The sequence below is a fragment of the Cydia amplana genome, chromosome 2 (genome assembly GCF_948474715.1).
Source record: "Cydia amplana chromosome 2, ilCydAmpl1.1, whole genome shotgun sequence".
In the NCBI taxonomy this organism is placed as follows: Eukaryota; Metazoa; Arthropoda; class Insecta; order Lepidoptera; family Tortricidae; genus Cydia; species Cydia amplana.
Window position 1 is genome coordinate 24,330,656 of NC_086070.1, and position 20,561 is coordinate 24,351,216.

At 41.5% G+C, this 20,561-nt stretch overlaps 1 protein-coding gene and 1 long non-coding RNA gene across 2 annotated transcripts in view; one reads left to right on the forward strand and one right to left on the reverse strand.

Annotated features, from left to right (window-relative positions):
• The window catches only part of LOC134661223 (uncharacterized), a 134,276-nt gene that overhangs the window by 6,848 nt on the left and 106,867 nt on the right, over positions 1-20,561 (reverse strand). The window contains exons 55-65 of the mRNA XM_063517200.1: positions 19,630-19,795; positions 18,349-19,279; positions 15,580-15,775; positions 14,379-14,512; positions 8,660-8,901; positions 7,917-8,119; positions 7,096-7,252; positions 6,418-6,653; positions 5,361-5,485; positions 3,726-3,920; positions 90-211 (exon numbers count right to left, since the gene is read on the reverse strand). Of these exons, the coding sequence (XP_063373270.1) occupies positions 90-211; positions 3,726-3,920; positions 5,361-5,485; positions 6,418-6,653; positions 7,096-7,252; positions 7,917-8,119; positions 8,660-8,901; positions 14,379-14,512; positions 15,580-15,775; positions 18,349-19,279; positions 19,630-19,795 (2,707 nt within the window). The remainder of the gene's footprint in view (positions 1-89; positions 212-3,725; positions 3,921-5,360; positions 5,486-6,417; positions 6,654-7,095; positions 7,253-7,916; positions 8,120-8,659; positions 8,902-14,378; positions 14,513-15,579; positions 15,776-18,348; positions 19,280-19,629; positions 19,796-20,561) is intronic.
• Positions 1,939-18,278, forward strand: LOC134661266 (uncharacterized). The gene is made up of 2 exons (XR_010097946.1): positions 1,939-2,162; positions 18,195-18,278. It is a non-coding gene; the product is annotated as an uncharacterized LOC134661266 (long non-coding RNA).

Below are 20,561 nucleotides of genomic sequence, written 5' to 3' on the forward strand. Positions count from 1 at the left end.
AATAGATAGAGTGATTCAAGAGGAAGGTTTATGTATAATTTGTTAACCCGTGCGAAGCCGGGGCGGGTCGCTAGTACTAGTATAATTACCAATGTTGAAGGCGTCAAAGTGTCTGACGATGTCGTAGTTGCTGGCGAACAGCTGGTTGCCGACGTAGAGCGCGCGCGCACGCTTGTACACGCCGCGCCCACCGTACGCCACCACCGCGTATCTACAAACACATTTTTATTTAAACAATTTTGTACACAAACAAAAGAGCCGTCTGCTGACTATTTTAGGGTCAACACCTTGGAGGATATAATCAAACGGAGACGCCATGTCTGTAATTTTCTGTACAAAACAGTCTGCCGATTTTCGCGGGGGAGGGGAACGTCAAATGTATGCGTAACGTAAAAATAGCCATGTCAGATAAACGTCAGTCCATACATTGTGTATGACCGTTGGCCGCCTATTTTCGACAGAGGGGAAAGCTTGTTAATGGCTACTCCGTTTAGTTGTATCCTCCAAGGTCAACACAGACATGAGAAAATAGGGAATATTACGCGAAACTCTGCGTAAGGGGCGCCACTCCCACAACCTGTCACAATCTTAGGGTCTACCGCAAACGAGAGAGTCGAAATTTTGTTATCTAACCTCTCACTCTTGCATATTCAAGCGATAAAGAGGCAGATAGCCGAGGTTCGATTTCGCTTTTCCCGGTAGGCCCTTTGTAAACAAACCCCCTTGATGTATCAATTTCATATGACTTTAATGTCAGTGAAAACGCGTCAAAAAACAGTTTAAGACACAATAGGTATAAAAAGGTTTGGGACACCTATGCCCTACGCTAGGTCGATCCGAATTAGGGTTTTCACACACTAAATTGCTTACACGATTAATGCACAATTCAATAAGTTTTCTCAATTACTTATTAAGCCGTACACGATGATAAAATGTAAAATAATCGATTTGCGCGACACCTATTTTATTATCGATAAATTAGTCGCATTGGAACATTTTTCGTTCATATCCATAAGTACGGTTGCAGTAAAAATAGGTATTAAATTCCCACACGTCAGCAGCGGTATACAAAATGATTGTGGTTTTCTTAAGTAAGTAAAATGGTGTGTTGGTAAAATAACTACCTACGTCTATCGACATTAGGAATTTTGCAAAAATATTAACGACAACTACGTCCTTAATAGAACTTGATATGATAAAATTTGGTATTTTATATATTAATAATATAAAAATATTATATTATCAATATAACTAATTGTATTTGTTGTGTGTCTTCTTACTAATTGTATGTTAGTTTTAACCCTTAAATGCATAGTGATGCATTTATACACTTAACATAAACATCAAATGTTATGCATTATTAAACAAATTCTATTTGTTCTTGTATATTATTTCAATAGTAAAACTAATAAATTTTCCGAATTATTACATAAATTTACGCAGTATTTTAATTTATAAAAGTTACATTTGTTTATAGACGAAATGTCGGAAAACTTGGAAAAACCTGGAAGTTGATGATTTTTAGTATGTGATTTTGGGCAGATTTTTCGGGGTTTGTAATTATTTTATATTTTCAAATTTTATCATAGGAACATCACAAATAGTGTACCTTTCTGTTGGCAGTTAAGATTTTTCCTATACCCCTTACTAATAGCTATATATTTCCAAAAATATGATTTAGACTATGCAACTTTTAGCACTGATTTCCCAGTGAAAATCGATGATATAATTTTTTTTACTATTTTTCCTAGAAACGGCAAACAATTATGTGATATATATATTAATTTCGGGCAAAACGAAAAAATCATGCATTTAAGGGTTAATATGTATTTTTGTACAATAAAGAGTTTAATTACTACTACTACTACTAAGCAAACATATGGGTTGGTATTTATCCCGGAAGTTGATATTTTACTTGCTATAAAAGTTTTACTTATGTACGAAATATCATTTGATATTTACCACTAGCTTTTCGGTGAAGGAAAACATCGTGAGGAAACCTGTATACATCTGCGAATAAATTCAAAGGTGTATGTGAAGTCCCCAATCCGCATTGGGCTAGCGTGGGGATATAGCCCAAGCCCTCTCGCGCATGAGAGGAGGCCTGTGCCCAGCAGTGGGACGTATATAGGCTGAATTATTATTATTATTATTTTATAAATGTTTTGATGTGATATTTAATGGCTAATAGTACGCGGGGTATAAGAAGTCGCGAAATAAAACATAGAAAAAGCGCGAAAGATGGGAGTGTATTTTAGTGTGTATAATCGTATAAGTATTTTTCTAAGACGTGCAATACTAATCTCATAGACTAGGAATCCTCTAGAGTCTAGACGGAGTTTAGAGCAATTATTTCATGAAACCGACGCTGCCAAAAATACTGGGGTGCGGGGGACAGGTGAGCGAGTCCCGTTCCGTGATTGGTCCGTTCAAAGACACGGACGTCACACAAAGACACTTTGACTCGAAAATGGAGTAAAACTACCGTATATTTGTGGCATAGGGGGTAGCGCTACTATCCTACTATGCTCAGTCTGGAGGATGTCTTGTCTGTGACTAATCTGATCTCTATTTGCAGACATATTTTAAATGCATATTTAAATGTATATTTATTTAATTTATATTTTTTTGAAATATTTCCAGTGGCTCTATTAGCGCTCGGCCCCACCGACGCCGTTAGACTGAAAGGCAAGTGCACCTGCAACTGGTTGACGTGCAACCAGCCGGTGTGCGGCAGCAACCACGAGACCTTCGAGTGCATGTGCCAGCTGAACTGCCGGAACTACTACTCGGAACATCAGGGCGACCTGTATAAGCTGTACGACGGGGAGTGCTATGCCGACAATTAGGTTTAGGTGCTATAAAATCGCCCAAAGGTCACAAAGTGTGAATTTTTATATAGACCCTTGCTATATGAGCCAGAACGCTTATGGTGACGTCATATCGTGGGATTCGACAGGTTAATGCCATAGGTATAGATATATAAAATTCAGAAATTCTTGATTTTTACGGTCTTAATTCTTTGTGCCCTTAAGTAGTTTTTTTTTAAATGACAATGTCATCATAAATGTTAAATTTCTATGACAATATGACATTTAAAATGAAATTAGTGACATGTCCTCACTTAGTTCTGTTCAATGCGGTGCATAATAGCTTAGACGGATTCTATCCACGTTGTCTTGTCTGTCTTACCTCTTGAGTGTTGGCAAAGTGGGAGTTACGGAGACAGTTAGTTTATCAATCTTAACTGGGAATTAGCAAACTTTATTAATATAAATGATAATTTTTGCATTTAAAAATACTCCAGTTATATTTAAGATCAGTTCTTACCTGTTGTCCGAAGAGTCCAGCGAACTGTAGTTTCAGCCCTTACTTCTATTAAAGTCGGTGCAAAGTTGGCTTAGATGGACTCTCACAAAAACCAAATTATAGCACCCTACTAGGTACGTGGTCTTGTCTGTCTTACCCCTAGCGTGTTTTTTACAAAGTCGGAGTTACGGAAACAGTTAGTCAGTTTATCAATCTTACCTGTTATCGAAAAGTCCGGCAGACTGTAGTTTCAGCCCTTATTACTTCCATTCAAGTCTGCGCAAAGTTGCCTTAGATGGACTCTTAACAAAAACCAAATCAGAAGACCGTAATATCCACGTGGTCTTGTCTGTCTTACCCCTAGCGTGTTTTTTGCAAATACGGAGTTACGGAGACAGTCAGTTTATCAATCTCACCTGTTATCGAAAAGTCCGGCAGACTGCAGTTTCAGCTCAAAAGCCTCCACGAACAGGTCCATGTTTTTCTTCTTCCTGAGGTTCTTGTTGCAGGCGTGGGACTCGAGCAGGAACACCACGTCCGTGGAGTTGGGCACGTGCTTCAGCGTGTAGAACGAGCCTTCTTCCACCACCTCGCCTTGAGGGGCTGTGCATCTGGAAATTATGTCTTGTTAATATCCCAATCATCATCATCATCCTCGCGTTGTCCCGGCATTTTGCAACGGATCATGAGAGCCTGGGGTCGGATTGGCAATTAATCCCAAGAATTGGCGTAGGCACTAGTTTTTACGAAAGCGACTGCCATCTGACCTCTTCCCAGGCCTGAGGGTAAACTAGGCCTTATTATTATTACAGGGACACTGCGGAAGAGTGCCGCAGTGTCCCTGTGACCTCGCCATATTGCGTTGAGCCGGCCAAGAGGGGTTTTAGTGGGTATACCGTGGGCCTCATTAGGCTATACGGGAGTCCCACATAACCACCCAGGCCCGTCCCCGCGGCTGGGTGGTATGCGTAATGTATTTCCCCTCTATAAAAAAAGGCCTTATTAATATATATTATATTAGTCCGGTTTCCTCACGATGTTTTCCTTCACCGAAAAGCGACTGGTAAATATCAAATGATTATTGTTAATATCCCAATATAAATAGTTTTAAAGAGATGGGTTGTTGCCAAGCTTTGCTTCGTTTGGGCTAGGTCGATGATAGAGGGTCCCCAGATATTTATTGGAACGAAGTTCCTTATCGAAAGGTTTGCGGATGGGGGCTAGGCGAAAAAAGTGTAAGATTTTCACGTCACAAGCCATACTGCTGCGAAATATGTAATTAGACTAATGAGAACAGAACATAACAAAACATGAGCATGAGCCTTTATTAACTTCGTTCCAACCTTCCAACCGAGTGTTCTACGATATATACTCACCATTTTTAGGGTTCCGTAGCCAAATGGCAAAAAACGGAACCCTTATAGATTCGTCATGTCTGTCTGTCTGTCTGTCTGTCTGTCCGTCTGTCCGTCTGTCTCTCCGTCCGTATGTCACAGCCACTTTTCTCCGAAACTATAAGAACTATACTGTTGAAACTTGGTAAGTAGATGTATTCTGTAAACCGCATTAAGATTTTCACACAAAAATAGAAAAAAAACAATAAATTTTTGGGGTTCCCCATACTTCGAACTGAAACTCAAAAATTTTTTTTTCATCAAACCCATACGTGTGGGGTATCTATGGATAGGTCTTCAAAAATGATATTGAGGTTTCTAATATCATTTTTTTCTAAACTGAATAGATTGCGCGAGAGACACTTCCAAAGTGGTAAAATGTGTCCCCCCCCCCCCCTGTAACTTCTAAAATAAGAGAATGATAAAACTAAAAAAAAATATATGATGTACATTACCATGTAAACTTCCACCGAAAATTGGTTTGAACGAGATCTAGTAAGTAGTTTTTTTTTATACGTCATAAATCGCCTAAATACGGAACCCTTCATGGGCGAGTCCGACTCGCACTTGGCCGCTTTTTTTTATTTAATAGCAAGATAACATTCTAAGAATGGCGTCGACAGTATGTCTACTACGAGTAAGGTTCACGGTACTTACTGCACACAGTGGTCAGGGATGTGTGTGGGAATGTGCAGTTGCGTGCACAGCTCCATGTAGACTGAGGCAAGTGCGCATGCCTCTACGCCTGACAGGCATTCTGTTAAGAACGGCGCGGCGTCGATCTGATGACAAAATAATAGGTATAAAGTAATACATTTAATTACTTAGGGCCACTTGCACCATTCAATAACTCGGGGTTAAACGGTTAAACCTGGAGTTACCATGGTTATCAGTACAATTTGACACTGGGTTAATGGTTTAACTGGTTAACCCCGGGTTAGTGGGATGGTGCAAGTGGCGCTTAGAGGAAGAATAATATGTACTTCCTTTTATGACAAATCAGTAGTAAGAACTAGGCACCTATTGCTGGTTTTGATGAAACGCAGGAAAAGTGTCGATAGAACGAGTATATAACTCGCACCACAGCCAGGGGTGATACCTTATGTCACAGATATTCTTTTAGTCCCAATCATGCTCTTGGACTAATTAGTCAAAATCACTTTGCCATTAATTTCAAAGAAGGTTAGGATAAAACCGCACAAAAGTGGACTTCTAGCACGATTGTGACTCACCACATCAAAGTAAGGCTGTAACGGTGACACCTTATTATTACCATATCTAGATTCCAGCTGTGACCCCAGGCGTAGCATATAAAGCTGTTGAAAATGGGCTGATAGTTCGATAGTAACTTACCAGAGCAAAGCAAGGATGCAATGGCGACACCATGTTTTTAAAGAATTTTTCGCAAGCCGTATCGTTCTTGGCCTCGTGGTTTTCGACGGGCGCGAGGCCGGTGGAAGGTTCCAGACCCCAGCTGTGTCCCAGGTCTTATCTGCAGCTGTATAAGGCGGACTTAACGTGCTATAGTAACTCACCACAGAGAAGCAAGGATGCAGCGGCGACACCTTATTCTTAAACAACTTCTCGCAAACCGTATCATTCTTTGCCTCGTGGTTTTCGGCCGGCACGAGGCCAGAGTATTCTAGACTCCACTTGAGACTCGGGTGTTATATACAGCTGTTGAAAACGAACGTATAGTTCGGTAATAACTTACCACAGCAAAACAAGGATGGAGTGGCGACACCTTATTCTTAAAGAACTTCTCGCAAGCCGTATCGTTCTTGGCCTCGTGGTTTTCGAGGGGCGCGAGGCCGGTGGAAAGTTCCAGGCCCCAGCTGTGTCCCAGGTCGGAGATGCAGGTGGTGAACGTGTTGTTGGAGAGCTGCAGGTCGTCGTATTGCTCGTTGTTGTAGGTGCCGAGCAGGCCGCCGAGCGTCGCGTAGTACCAGCCTGACAATTAGAATGTTGTTAGGCATTTCGATCCCAAACAGCGCTGCATTCTAATAAAAAAAAAACCATCGTACAACTCAGCAACTGTGCAATGCGGCGAGGCCTATTATAAGGCTCCTCCCACACAGAAATTAAAAACTGGAATCTCTGGTTACGGAATTATTTCAGAAGGAAGAACTTTTTGTAGATGAATTAATTCCGAGTTTGTCTATAGTATCTGTAAGTTGCATTTATTAAATAAAACAATACCATAGATAATCCCATGCAGAATTTATTTCGTAACCAATAACCATGGAGCGTCGAATTTATATTTTCCTGGTTTGTAAAAATAATTTTGATTTTTTTCACCATGCGATCAGAGACATGGCTACTCTACTTAGTGTCGCTATTACGAGGGTCGCACTGAAAATTTCGGGAATAGAACGAAAGCGTTCATCCGTACCTGTGACCTGCAGTTTGCAGGTATGGAACATGAAGTTGCACTGTATGTCCAGTCCGTTCTGCGACTCCACAGTGAGCGTCTCCGAGTTCCGGTCCACGACGTATTCGTCCACCACGGCGGGCAGGTTGAGAGGCACTGCCCGGCCGATAGATATTTGCTGAAACAATATTCATTAATAAGGAATCTAGAAATCATATATTAAATACATACAAAGGACTACTACTTGAAGGATATAACCAAATGGACTGTTAATGGCTACTCCATTTGTATATATCCTCCAAGGACTACTAGAACCAGTTAAGTATGTACCTATAAAATATTGTACCAAAAGCTTTGGTTTCCTCCGATTGCGGTGCCGTCATATAGCGGCCGTCTCCATACAAATACTACGATATCCATATTTATTATTTGGCCGTATTATTTAGTATGGAGACGGCCGCTATATGACGGCACCGCTATCCTAGGAAAACCGATCTTAACCCCATTCAAGATTGATTTCAACAATATTGCGGCTACAACATTTTACAGTACTATTAGGTAATACGCGTCTTAGTATTTCTTTATACACGATGCAGTGCCAATCATTTTTTTCAAGCCTGAATCGATAGAATTAAATTCTCATTCATGTAGGACATACCAAACACCAAAAAGTGTTTACAGCAATAAAATTTAATTGTCCCTAAGCCCCACTTGCACCATCCTACTAACCCGCGGTTAAGTGGTTAAACCGTTAACCTATTGTCAAATTGTACTGGAAACCATGGTTTAAACGGTTAACCCCGGGTTAGTGGAATGGTGCAAGTTGGCCTAACAAGTGTTACCTCCTTATACAAATCGATGTGTATCAAGTTCTTCCTAGTGAGTATCACGAGATTGTACCGTCCCTGGTCGTTGCTTTCTATCAGGACGGTAAAGTTGCCTTGCTTGTAGTCTTTAGTCAGTAAGAATGTGCCTGGCTCTGATATGGTGAAGACTCGCTTGTCGTACGTCACTAGGGTGCCTTGGCCGGTCATCATAGCCATGCCTGGAATAGAACGCGTGATAAGACTTTCAGAAAATTACAAAGTGAAATACGCTCATACTTAGCTCATTCGGTACACGTCAACTTTTTAAAGTCATTGAGGAACTAGATACGGCGTCTCAAAGAAAGTGGTTCAGCACATATCGTGTTTCAAACAGAATTAAAATAGGCGGTAAAAGAAAGCCTGTTAATACCGTTTTTCTAGTGTTGAAGAATACGAACTATGTTTATTCTCTGACAGTACCGAGATCTTTTTGCTTCTTATGCCATATACATAGGTATTGTCAGAAAGTCCTTGGCATCTCCTGTTTACTTTGAAGTCCTCGGACTAGGGTAGCATGTAATCTAGGAATCTTTGTTATCTCCGAACGGCACCGTGACGTGACCAACACACAAACACACACATATACACACAAACACAGTAGTCGGTCTTGTTAGTAGTCAACCACTCATCCACAAAGTCTCTTACAGCTCGATATAGGAATTTAAATGAAATAGACGGAATCATACCAGGGTAGCATGTAATCTAGGGACTATACTTACCTCCGAACGGCGGCATGACGTTGTTAATATCCATATACGGCCGTATCTCATAGTAATATGACCAGATACTCTTGTTCGTTGTCAACCATTCATCCATGAAATCCCTCACAGCTCGATATTCAGGTATTTCAGTGAAGTCTGGACTACGGTTGAAGGCGTGCCAGGACATGGGTAATTTCTGCTCTAGAAGTATCTCGCCTTTGCGAGGGTCGAAAATGAAGTTGGTCTTTGGTGTGCGGTGGCTGAAAGTTGATAGACACTGTTGATTGTAATAAGGTTGTGATATGTATTGACGCTGTACCTGCATGCTTCAGTAATAAACCAGTCATTGGTCCGAACGGTTGTTTTACTAGATACCTCACTGGCGACGACGCGAGAGTACCCACGTATTTAAAACAAAATGGCGCAGTCTTATCTCGGTTCTTTGCCTAATTTCGATTACAAATCCGGAGAGTGGTCTATTTTTAAGGGGAAATTAACTCAGTTTTTTAAAGTAAATGCTACTAGTATTACAGCCGATAAAAAATGTGCAGTGTTAATAACGCATCTTTCGGACGATTCGTATCGCTTGGCACGTAATCTCGTGTACCCTAGTGATTTAGAAGCGAAAACGTATGACGAACTTATTGCTGTTTTAGATAAACATTTTAAAATTAAAAAGTGTTCATTTGCTAATAAGGCGAAGTTCTACAGTGCGACGAAAAAGCCAGACGAGTCTTTAGGAGACTGGGCGGCGCGGCTACGCGGGTTGGCAAGTTTTTGCGACCTGGGCACCGCCCTGGAGACGGTGCTGACGGACCGTTTCGTTCTCGGTCTGGGTTCCGGTCCCGAGCGCGACAAGCTGTTTGAACAAGACGCGGCGACCCTTACGTTCTCCAAGGCGTTGGAGGTCGCAGAGCAAGCGGCTAGTGCTAGGCAAGCCCAGGCGATGGTAGGCGAAACTGGCAGTATCGGCAACGTGCCGATAAAGGAGGAGCCGGTGTTCCGTGCGGCGAGCGCGGCGAGCCCTGGGCGCGGCGGCGCCCGTGGCCGCGCCAGTCGCGGTGGCGGAGCTGGCGCCGGTCGTGCTACGGATGTCGCATCGGGTTCCAAATGGCATCAACGCGATGACTTCAATAGGTGTAATATTTGCGGCATGAAAAACCACAGTGCGGAAACGTGTCGTTACAAAGGTTATAAGTGCGGCAAGTGTGGTGTTAAGGGACACCTAAAGAAAGTATGCAAACTAAGATTTCACAATATCCAAGCACAGGGAGGAGAATCGGAAACTTCTTGCGAGGACTGTGAGGAGTGCGCGCTATACAATTTAAGGTATGAACATTACGATCCCATTATTTTAACTGTATTAATCAACGGTGACAAATTTTATATGGAACTTGACTCAGGGTCTGGAATAAGTGTGATTTCCGATAAATGTTATAAACAATATTTTTCTCATATTCAGTTACACGAGTGCAACATTAAATTATGTGTTTATAACGGGCATAAAATGACGCCAATGGGTGTATTGTTAGTAAATGCTGAGTACAATTCAATAAAAGACGTACTTAAGATATATGTGATACCTAAAGGAGGTCCGCCCTTAATTGGCCGTGATTTTATGGCTAAATTCGGCATTAAATTTACTACTGAGGAATATTATAATAATAATAGTATAGCCATTGACCATTACGCCGGGGAGGTTCGACAGTTATTAAATTCTTATGCCGATTTGTTTAGCGAGGGGTTGGGGAAATTTAATAAATTTAAAATATCACTTCGCCTTAAGGAAAATGTTGTACCAGGTTTTTTTAAACCCCGACCAGTCCCTTTTGCCCTTAAGCATAAAGTTGATGAGGAACTCGAACGTCTTGTTGGTTTAGGTATACTGGTACCAGTGAACTTTTCGAAGTACGCGACTCCAATTGTTCCGGTTTTGAAGGAGAACGGGAAAATTAAAATTGCAGGCGATTATTCGGTAACACTAAACAGAGATTTGATTATTGACAAATATCCTATGCCGCGCATAGAAGAAGTATTTGCGAAATTGGGGGGCGGCGAACGTTATACAAAGCTGGATTTGAGCAATGCGTATAACCAATTCGTATTGAGTGACGAGTCCCGGGAGCTCACTACCATCAGCACCACGCGGGGGTTATTTCAATATACCAGGCTCGTATATGGTCTGGCCAATGCGCCGGCTATATTTCAGAGAACAATGGAGACCCTGCTGGTAGGAATAGACGGAGTGAGCATCTGGCTGGATGATGTGTGTATCACAGGGCCGGATAAGGCGACTCATTTGGAAAGGTTGCGGGAAGTTCTGTTTCGAATTAAGGATGCCGGTTTAAAATTACAAAAAGATAAGTGCGAGTTCTTTAAATCGAGCGTCACATATTTAGGTTACGTTATTGACAAAAACGGCCTTCGAACATGCCCGAGAAAGATTGATGCAATAGTTAATGCCCCGCGTCCGAATAATGTTTTAGATGTAAAGCGGTTTTTAGGGTTTATAAATTATTATCGGAAGTTTATACCGCGCGCCTCAAGTGTACTTAATCCCTTGCACGAATTACTTAAGGTCGATGCTGTATGGAGATGGGGCCCCGAGCAGGAGGAGGCATTCACCGCTATTAAACGGGAAATGGCTTCAGGGCGAGTCCTTACTCATTTTGACCCGGAAGCGCGACTCGTTTTGAGTGTTGACGCTGGACCCGCCGGTCTGGGTGCCGTGATATCGCTTGGGCCGGAAGGTCACGAGCGACCCCTGGCTTTCGCCTCCCGGGCACTTACGCCCAGCGAGAAAAATTACAGCCAGGTCCACAAAGAAGCCGCAGCCATCGTATACGGAGTGAAACATTTCCACCAGTACCTATACGGGCGAAGTGAACCATTTGTACTCAAAACTGACCATCGACCCCTACTTGCCATATTTGGCAAGAAAAATGGCATATCTGTTATGGCTGCCTCGCGTTTGCAACGGTACGCTATTTACCTATCAGCCTACAACTACGTCATTAGTTACATTACTAGTGAAAAAAATGTTGTGGCTGACTATTTCTCTAGGGCACCGCCGAAAGTAGTGAATCCGTCTGAGTTAAACATTGACGAGGGTAGTTCATACTTAAACTTTTTAGACGAGAATACCTTGCCAATATCGTTTGAAGATATTAGGGAGGCGACGGCCTTAGACAAGACAATGAAAATTGTTATGAAGTACATTAAAAACGGGTGGCCGCGTAAAATTAAATGCAAGAATATTCAACCATATTTCAGATGTAAAACCGATTTAGAAGTCGAAAAGGGTTGTATTTTACGCGGTCATCGAATAGTTGTCCCTCCGGCTCATAGGGCACGCATGTTAGAGGAATTGCATAGGGGACACTTAGGAATCGTAAAAACTAAGAGTATTGCGCGCGGTAAGCTTTGGTGGCCAGGTTTGGACTCCGATATAGAACGCATTGTGCAGAATTGCACCGTATGCAGTAAACTGCGGACCGCCCCACCCCGCTCGCCCCTCCCGTGGCCTCGCGCGCGCGCATGCTGGGAACGTCTTCATATTGACTACGTGCAAGTTGGGCAAAGGATGTACTTGGTCGTGGTAGATGCATTCAGCAAATGGCTGGAGTGTTTACATATGAGTAAAGATGTCTCGTCAAGATCCCTAATTGTAAAATTAAAATACCTATTTTCAACATTCGGCTTGCCCAAAACCATAGTGTCAGATAATGACCCAAAAATAAATAGTGACTTATTTAGAAATTTTTGTGCAGTTAATGGGATAAAATATTTAAACTCACCGATTTACCACCCCTGCAGTAATGGCCAGGCCGAAATTTGTGCTAAGATTTCTAAGAAAATGATAAAATGTATTCAAAGTTGCGATAATAAAATGTCAACCGAGGGTATTAATGAGCGATTGTTGAGTTTTTTATTTGAATATCGCAACAGTGTCCATTGTAGCACTAACGAAACACCTGCAAAACTCATGTTCGGTAGGGATTTACGCAGTAAACTCGATTTAATTTTACCTAGCAAAGAACCCGATAGTAACAACGAGCAGGTTGGTTTAGCAGGTGCTCGTAAATTTGACGTAGGCCAAGTTGTTTTAGTTCGATGTTTTGTTGCCCAAAAGCCTGTATGGCGAGTGGGAACAATAATAAATAAAGTCGGAAATAGGATGTTTACTGTAGACGTTAGAGAGATCGGTAAATGTATACGTCACGTCGATCAGCTGTTGCGATATTCATGTGGGTTAGTTGCTGATAAGACAGATAGCGCTGTGCAAGCAAACCAGTCGCCGCCGCCGCCCGCGCCCGCTTCCGCGCCTTCCCCGCGCCCTTTGACCTTTTCGCCCGCTCCGGCTCCGGCGCCGACGGCACAGGCGTTGCAACCTTCATCCCCGTACTTACCTATGTCATTGTCGAGGCCGGACGCAATTGAAGATATTGATCAAGATATAAACGAGCCATTAGACATTGCATCCGACAACGACTTTTATGAGTGTGATGATAATAATGTAGAGGGAGAGGAAACGGATCGACAGGTACTAGAATCTGAAACGCTAAGCTCTGTGCCCCCGGGCCCCGCGCCCGCGTCGGCTCCCGCGAGCCCTGTACCGCCCGCGTCCCCCGCGGACTCGCATCGGCTGCGCCCGCGAGCGCAGCAGCAGCAGCTGGCTCAGAACGAGCAGACTGAAAACCAGTCGGATCCGGTTCCCCGCCGATGTAATTTAAGGCCTAGAACTAAAAGGGTTAACTATAAATGATTATTAGTATAATAAGTTTATTGTATTACTTATACCTAAAATATTGTCTGTTTTGTTGTCAGGTTCCCAGAATAATGTGGGAGGAGTGATATGTATTGACGCTGTACCTGCATGCTTCAGTAATAAACCAGTCATTGGTCCGAACGGTTGTTTTACTAGATACCTCAGGTTGATTTTGGATCTTGCTGTTTTTCGAAATAATACAAATGTGTTTAGGAAAGTACTTATTAAATACGATATGCATGTGTGCGTGGGCCATACACACATATAAGATGTTTAGACAGCTTTAACAGACACTTTTAACTGTGTAGGGAAGGGTGGTATTCCATCTGTCCAATATGTTTGACAAATCCCATGGCGTTTCACTCTATCTCTCAAGCAAAATGTGAGACAAAACACACATTGGACAGTATAGAAATTGGATGGAAATTGAACAGGTGAAATACCACCTTAATGTAAGCGTCTTTATTAGGCACTGCGCCCGTTTGTGAACTAGTGTGAACCGCCTATTGGTGTGTAGACCTAACGGCCTGGCCACAACATTGCGCGACTGGCTTCGGCTAAGGCGAAAATCATGGGTGGGAACGAAAGGTACGATCGCTGTGTCTCGCTCCAACTTATGGTTGTCGCCTTAGCCGCAGCCAGTCGCGCAATGTCGTGGCCAGGCCGTAAAGGTACGAATTACCTACTTGAATTATATGATCACACCTTATATAACAAAGTCCCCCGCCGCGTCTGTCTGTCTGTATGTTAGCGATAAACTCAATAACGACAGAAGGGATTTTCATGCGGTTTTCACCTATCAATAGAATGATTTTTGAGGAAGGTTTAGGTGTATAATTTGTTAAGGTTTTGTGTACCTGTGGCCGGTCGCTAGTAAATTGATAAAGCAAATAACGATTTTCAGTGACACAACTCTAAAAATCGAAACAAAGGAAAATGAGTTCTCAGGCAATTATAATTAAAACTTACAGTTCTTCGTACTGCAGTGCGGTCTTGGCCATGTCGGTGACTTTATCGTAAATGATATCGAATATTTTATCGCACGCCTCGCCGATCATGAAGTAGTCGTACCACCATTTGAGACGTTCGTAGGCTTCCTTGTACTGTCAAACAGAAAAAAATACAATACAAATATACTGGTAGAGAATGCCTTGGCATTAAGTCCGCCATTTGTACAATTTTTATCGTGCAATAAAGTTTAAATAAAATTTAAATAAATATAAAACATAATAGTCATAGGTATCTATACTGGGTCAACCAAATCTTGTCAGTAAATAGGAACAAAAAAAACTATACTCATCCTTTTCTTTTGGGTGCTAGTACTAGTGTAAGACAAAGATAGTATGATTCTCTCTGTCTATGTTTGAAATCAAACAGACCTTTGACACACTATATATGCCTTATACATACATTACTACCTACGTAATAAAATTCAAGTCTCCTCAAAAAAAGTCAAATCTTTAAAGTCCGAATTTTCTAAAGCCCCCTCCCGTTCGTTATTTGAGAATAGGGAATATTGCGCGAAACTCTGCGTAGGGGGCGCCACTTCCACATCCGTCACAATTTAAGGGTCTACCGCAAACGAGAGTCGAAATTTTGTTATCTAACCTCTCTACCACTCTTGTATATTAAAGCTTACTTTATTAAGCTGAGTTTTGATTTTCGCGTTTCCCGGTAAGCCCTTTGTAAACATACCGCCTTCATGTATCAATGTCATATTTTATTTTCCGTGAAAACTTGTCAAAAAACAGTTTAAGGCATGTATAAGTTACTCTATGGTTTACGACGGGTGCTAGTGCTGCACTCTGGCGGCAAAACATCGCAGTAATACGCCCTATTTATAAGTTAACGCAACCATAGAGAAAAAAATACATAGAGTGCTCACTACATACATCAGTTTTAGTACCAAAAAGACTATTAGCATCTACTAGCATCGAGTAGCGGAACTATCAGTACTACTACTTGACAATAGATGTAGCACCTACCGGAAAGTCTTATGCTGTTGAGATAAGACTTTCCGGTCGGTGCTACATCTATTGTCAAGTAGCAGTACTGATAGTTCCGCTACTCGATGCTAGATGTAGACACTGAAATTAATAGTCTGAAGTGATGTATGGAGTGAGCACTCTTGTCTTTATTTCTCTATGACGCAACAAAAAATAGCCCTTACCTTCTCCCTCACATAAACAACCTGCTGAGTCTTCAAGAAGTTTTCCCAACCATTTTTAAACTCAGCGTACAACTGAACGAATTCCTCCTTGAAGGGGATGTACTTCTCGATCTTACCCCAGATCACGTTCCAGAACTTACTACTGTATTTCTTGATGTTAGTTAAGAGGTCGTTGGTTGTCAAATCTTTATAAATTCTGCAAGAGGTAAAGAGTTCGAATGTAAGCTTGGAATAAATTTAAAAGTGGGAGAATGACTGCCTTGGATGAGACTTGAAGTCACGGCCAATATAGATACTCCAGAGTTCAAGTGTCACCGTTCGCAGACATTTCTGCTTGTTATAAATTAATTTAGTTCAATATAGTTTTCGGATACTTACAAGTATCCAAGTACTTACTTTAATAAGATAAGATAAAGATAAAAGATAGTTATTCAAGTAGGCATAATTACAATGCGCTTATGAACGTCAAATAAAGCTAGGTAGACCGGCGAATAACAAAACTTCCGTGGTTTACAGTACGTATACTACTACTACTTTACCGCACTAGTTCGATAATAGCACATTACACAACTATATCGCAAATTTAAAGGGCCATATGTACCTACTGTAAAACGTTGTACGATACATGTGCGAATAGGTAATTCGCAACCCGTGTCGATTTAAAACACTCCCTTCGGCCGTGTTATAATTTATCGTCACTCGTTGCGAATTTCCTATTTTTCGCACTTGTATCGTAATGTTACTACACCGGAACATACGACACAACAGAAAACCACCGTGTCGCCGAAATAATTTTTAGCTTGTAAGATTTTTATTATTGTATGTATGTTAGTTTGTAAGGTGTGTATCTATGGGCCTTAGTTGCCTGACAATAAATGATATTTGTGTTATGTTTTCATATAGAGGGTAGATGTCATTTACGGCAGTCTGTATCTGAGCATTAAACGTAGCACATCAGTGTCTTACATTTTGGAGTTTTCTTTGGAAACCTACGTCCAGAACACAACAATTGGCGACGATATCGATATCTACGTGTGCAGATAACGTTTTTTCAATAAATTGGTTGAAAAAAAATGGCTACAACAAGTGCAAATGTGATGTTCGGCAGCAGTCTCAATTTTGACCATCGGATTCACGAATGGAGTATTTTCAAGAGCAAATTGTTTCAATTCTGTACTGTTAATGATATTAATGAAACATCGGACAAGTCAGAAGTGAAACGCCGTGCCGTGTTATTGTCGGCCTTATCGGAAGATACCTACCGCATTCTTCGGGATTTAGTGGCGCCAAAGGAGGTGGACGGCGCGGAGTACAAGGTTTTGTTAGGACATCTCGATGCTCATTTCACGCCCAAGAAGAGTACTTTTGCGGAACGTTACACTTTCTACAAGGCTGAACAACGTCCAGGTGAAGAATTGCCAGATTGGGCCGCGCGAGTGCACAAAAACGCCAACGGACACAAAAGCCATAATTGATAGGCTAGTGGAGGTAAATAGTCGATTTGGGACAATGCATGTTTTAGTAACTGATAACGCGGCAAATTTTTGTTCAAAGGAATTGGAAGCCTATTGCATAGCTAATGGCATAAAACACTTAACAAGTCCTCCTTACCATCCCCAATCGAACGGCCAAGCTGAGAATAGTGTCGGTTTCCTAAAAAGGGGCATCAAAATTATAATGGCAAGTAGCAACAACACGGAGCCTGTAATCAGGCGAATAGGGAAGCTATTATTTAATATAAGGAATTCCGTTCATTGCACAACCGGTTTTTCCCCCGCACAGCTGATGTTTGGCCGCCCGCTCCGTTGTCGTCTCGATCTATTGCAGTCGGCGGGCTCTAGCTCGACTGATAACGATTTGTTTCATAACAATTATGAGTATTATGACTCACACTCGCAGTTGCCGATGATGTCGTTGTCCGCCGAAGCTAACCAAAATGTTTGTTTTAAACAGATCTCACAAACTAAGAACTATGGAGGGCGGCGGAAGGTGTGTTTTGAGGAAGGAGATCAGGTGTTAGTTAAACATATATTTAGTAACGGAAATAAGCACGTATGGAAGAAAGGTTGTGTACAAAAATCTATAGGTAATATGTTATATTTAGTGCATATAATAGATTTAGATATTATTGTTAAGAAACATGTAGATCAATTACTGTTGTACAAAGGTAGTCAAACTGTATGTACTGCTAGTGATAACCGTGACATTTCGGATCTGGAAATAACAATTAATGAGTCTTTATCTCCAGATCCTGAAGCGGTGGCACAACCAGCGATCGAAGGCCAGAGCCCTGAGTCAAGTTTACTCGAAATTGGTAATGAGTCGGAGGAGCCTTGTCAATCGCTGGTACCGAGGGAAAGTGCTCCCCCCGCGGCCCCCGCCCCCGTAGTTTCGGCTGCTGCCAGGTCGGTGTCTCACGATGATGTTTTCTTGGACTGTGAGACGGAGGGTACCGAGACCACCTTGGATCCTACGACGAATGCAGATCGTCGTAATATCCGAGCCACTCGGAATCCTAACCCAGTGTATAAATGAGTCCATTTTAATTCATAAGTTTTCTAATGTATTAATTAGAGTATTTTAATTTTAAGAAGCTTTCTTTGCTATTGGTGGAGGGATTGTTATGTTTTCATATAGAGGGTAGATGTCATTTACGGCAGTCTGTATCTGAGCATTAAACGTAGCACATCAGTGTCTTACATTTTGGAGTTTTCTTTGGAAACCTACGTCCAGAACACAACAATTTGATTTGATCAATAGCATACTTACTTGTCCATTTCCTGTCCAAACGTCGACACATAGTTAAAGTAATGATTGTCCGTCAACTCCTGTTGCCGCTTATAGAAGAAATCCATGATACCCCTCCAAACGGTAAACACGAACGATTCAGTATAATGCAGGACCTTGAAGAAAAGCGGTTCCATGGACTTTAGCAACTGGTGCCAGTACTTCGCCAGTCTAGATGTCGCATTCACATAAGTACTCTCCCAATACTCCAACAACTTCATATGCAAGTCTCTCACAAAAGTGTCGTACTGCATTATCATCGATTCAAGCCTTGATGATACTAAATCCATGAAATCGGCGTCTAAAAACTTGTTAGCGGAATCTAAGAAATTCGAATACGCCATTTTGATTGTATCTACGACGTAGGTTAAGCTTTGTTTTAGAGATTGACTGGTATTGCCCATCATTCCCCACATATCATTAACGATTCCTGGGAGACTTTCTAAATGATTTCTAATCGCCATTTCGTCTAACACGTAATAGGTAAACTCGACGACATCTTTTACGTAAAAGTCGTTCGCGTTATAAGACTCATTTAGGTACTGCTCGAATGTATCTAAATCATCTTTGATTACGTGTAAGTCGTTCAAATCGTCGAGGAAATCGCGTATTCTCGGTTTAGCGTCATTCCAAATATTTCTCAAAGCCAAATGCGATTCCATAGGCGCTTCTTTAAGTATCAAAAGCGTCTCGTTAATCTGGCTGTACATGTACTTGAGACCATACACAGCAGATTGCCTGATCTCGCTGAAGATGGTGGGTCGCCAGACTATGGAGCTGGTGAGGAGTCGAGAGTGGTTGAGGCGGATGTAGGATGCGAGATCTACTGTGGTGACGTCATCGAAGTTCCGCCACGCGTTCATCTTGGCTGAACGCGTGTCGACGATCATGCCCACCACGTGGTAGGATATATCTGGAATTAATAATTAGTTTTATGTTTGAAGATTTTTAACAGTGGATGGAAGGAAATGTATTCGATTCATATGATAAATGTGAAGACATGTACGAGGGAAGGCTAAAATATTCGCGGCCTAAGCTAGCAAAAAAAAATACTTTGCTACTTTTTCTCCACCTCTTTGGCACTTTAAATATTGCCGCCATTACTAACGATTATTAAAGATTAATAATTATAATATTTATAATTAACATTTGACTAGGGGATATAAGTTCACATTAGAGGAAAAAGGGAAATGAGGGGCAGTTTAAAGGCCTTCTACACAGACGAATTCGCAAACAGAGACTAGTAACCGATACGCGACTCACCATCAGTACTGTTGTAGTGTCCAATCAAGCTCAGGTCTTTCATAGAGAGTGTGGCAAGCCCAGTATCGTTGCCAGTTGGTTTATTCACTCGTGTAAAAATACGGTAGTCCGGATATGTGAGGTCCCATTTGCCGTTCACTTTGTAGTAGTACGTTTCGTTCGCTCGCTGAAAACATAGTCAAATTAGGGTACTGCAGGGTGATTCTCAGATAAGTAGCTCAACAACTGCTTGTAATGAAAAATCGTCCTGAAGAAAGTGTCGTCATTCAAGGTCACATTTTGCGCTTCAATAAAATTACTAAGAATGAATCGTGTCTTTAAGGGGATCCCCCACGCCAATGACCTTCGATCTGGATCCCTTAGTTTTCTAATGTTTTTTGTAGCTTATCGCCAAGTCGAGCAAAACAAAGAGGCACGGCCGTACCATCCTTTTCTCAGCGATTCAGGCCATTTTCGACGTCTTGTAATTCTGTGCTGGCTGAAGCTAGAACCCTGAATTTTCAGTAATATATAGGGCTTAACATGCTTAAGATATATTCTCAAAAACATTCAATTTGAACTTGTAGTTTAAGAATTATTGTATGTCAAAGTTCCTTAATTTCGACACTCACGATCATCATAATTTTAAGGTACTTCTAGCATACCCACAAGCTTCAAATTTTAAACATAAGTAGTTTTCAGCTTATCAAGCCATAGAAAACCTAAAAATATTGCTGTATCAGTCACGTTTTAAAGATCTAAGAACTGCATAAGTAAGTTTGTAATCCCATATAAATATATGCTATTACAAAGTTACTGTTGCAGTTCCTACAAATAGTAGGCAAAGTAAAGGTACACTACGATGTACGATGTGAGTATGAATGAAGATGTGTTTAGTTATGATATGTATACACATACACATATTATGGGTATGAGTACCCGAAAAGAAGGAC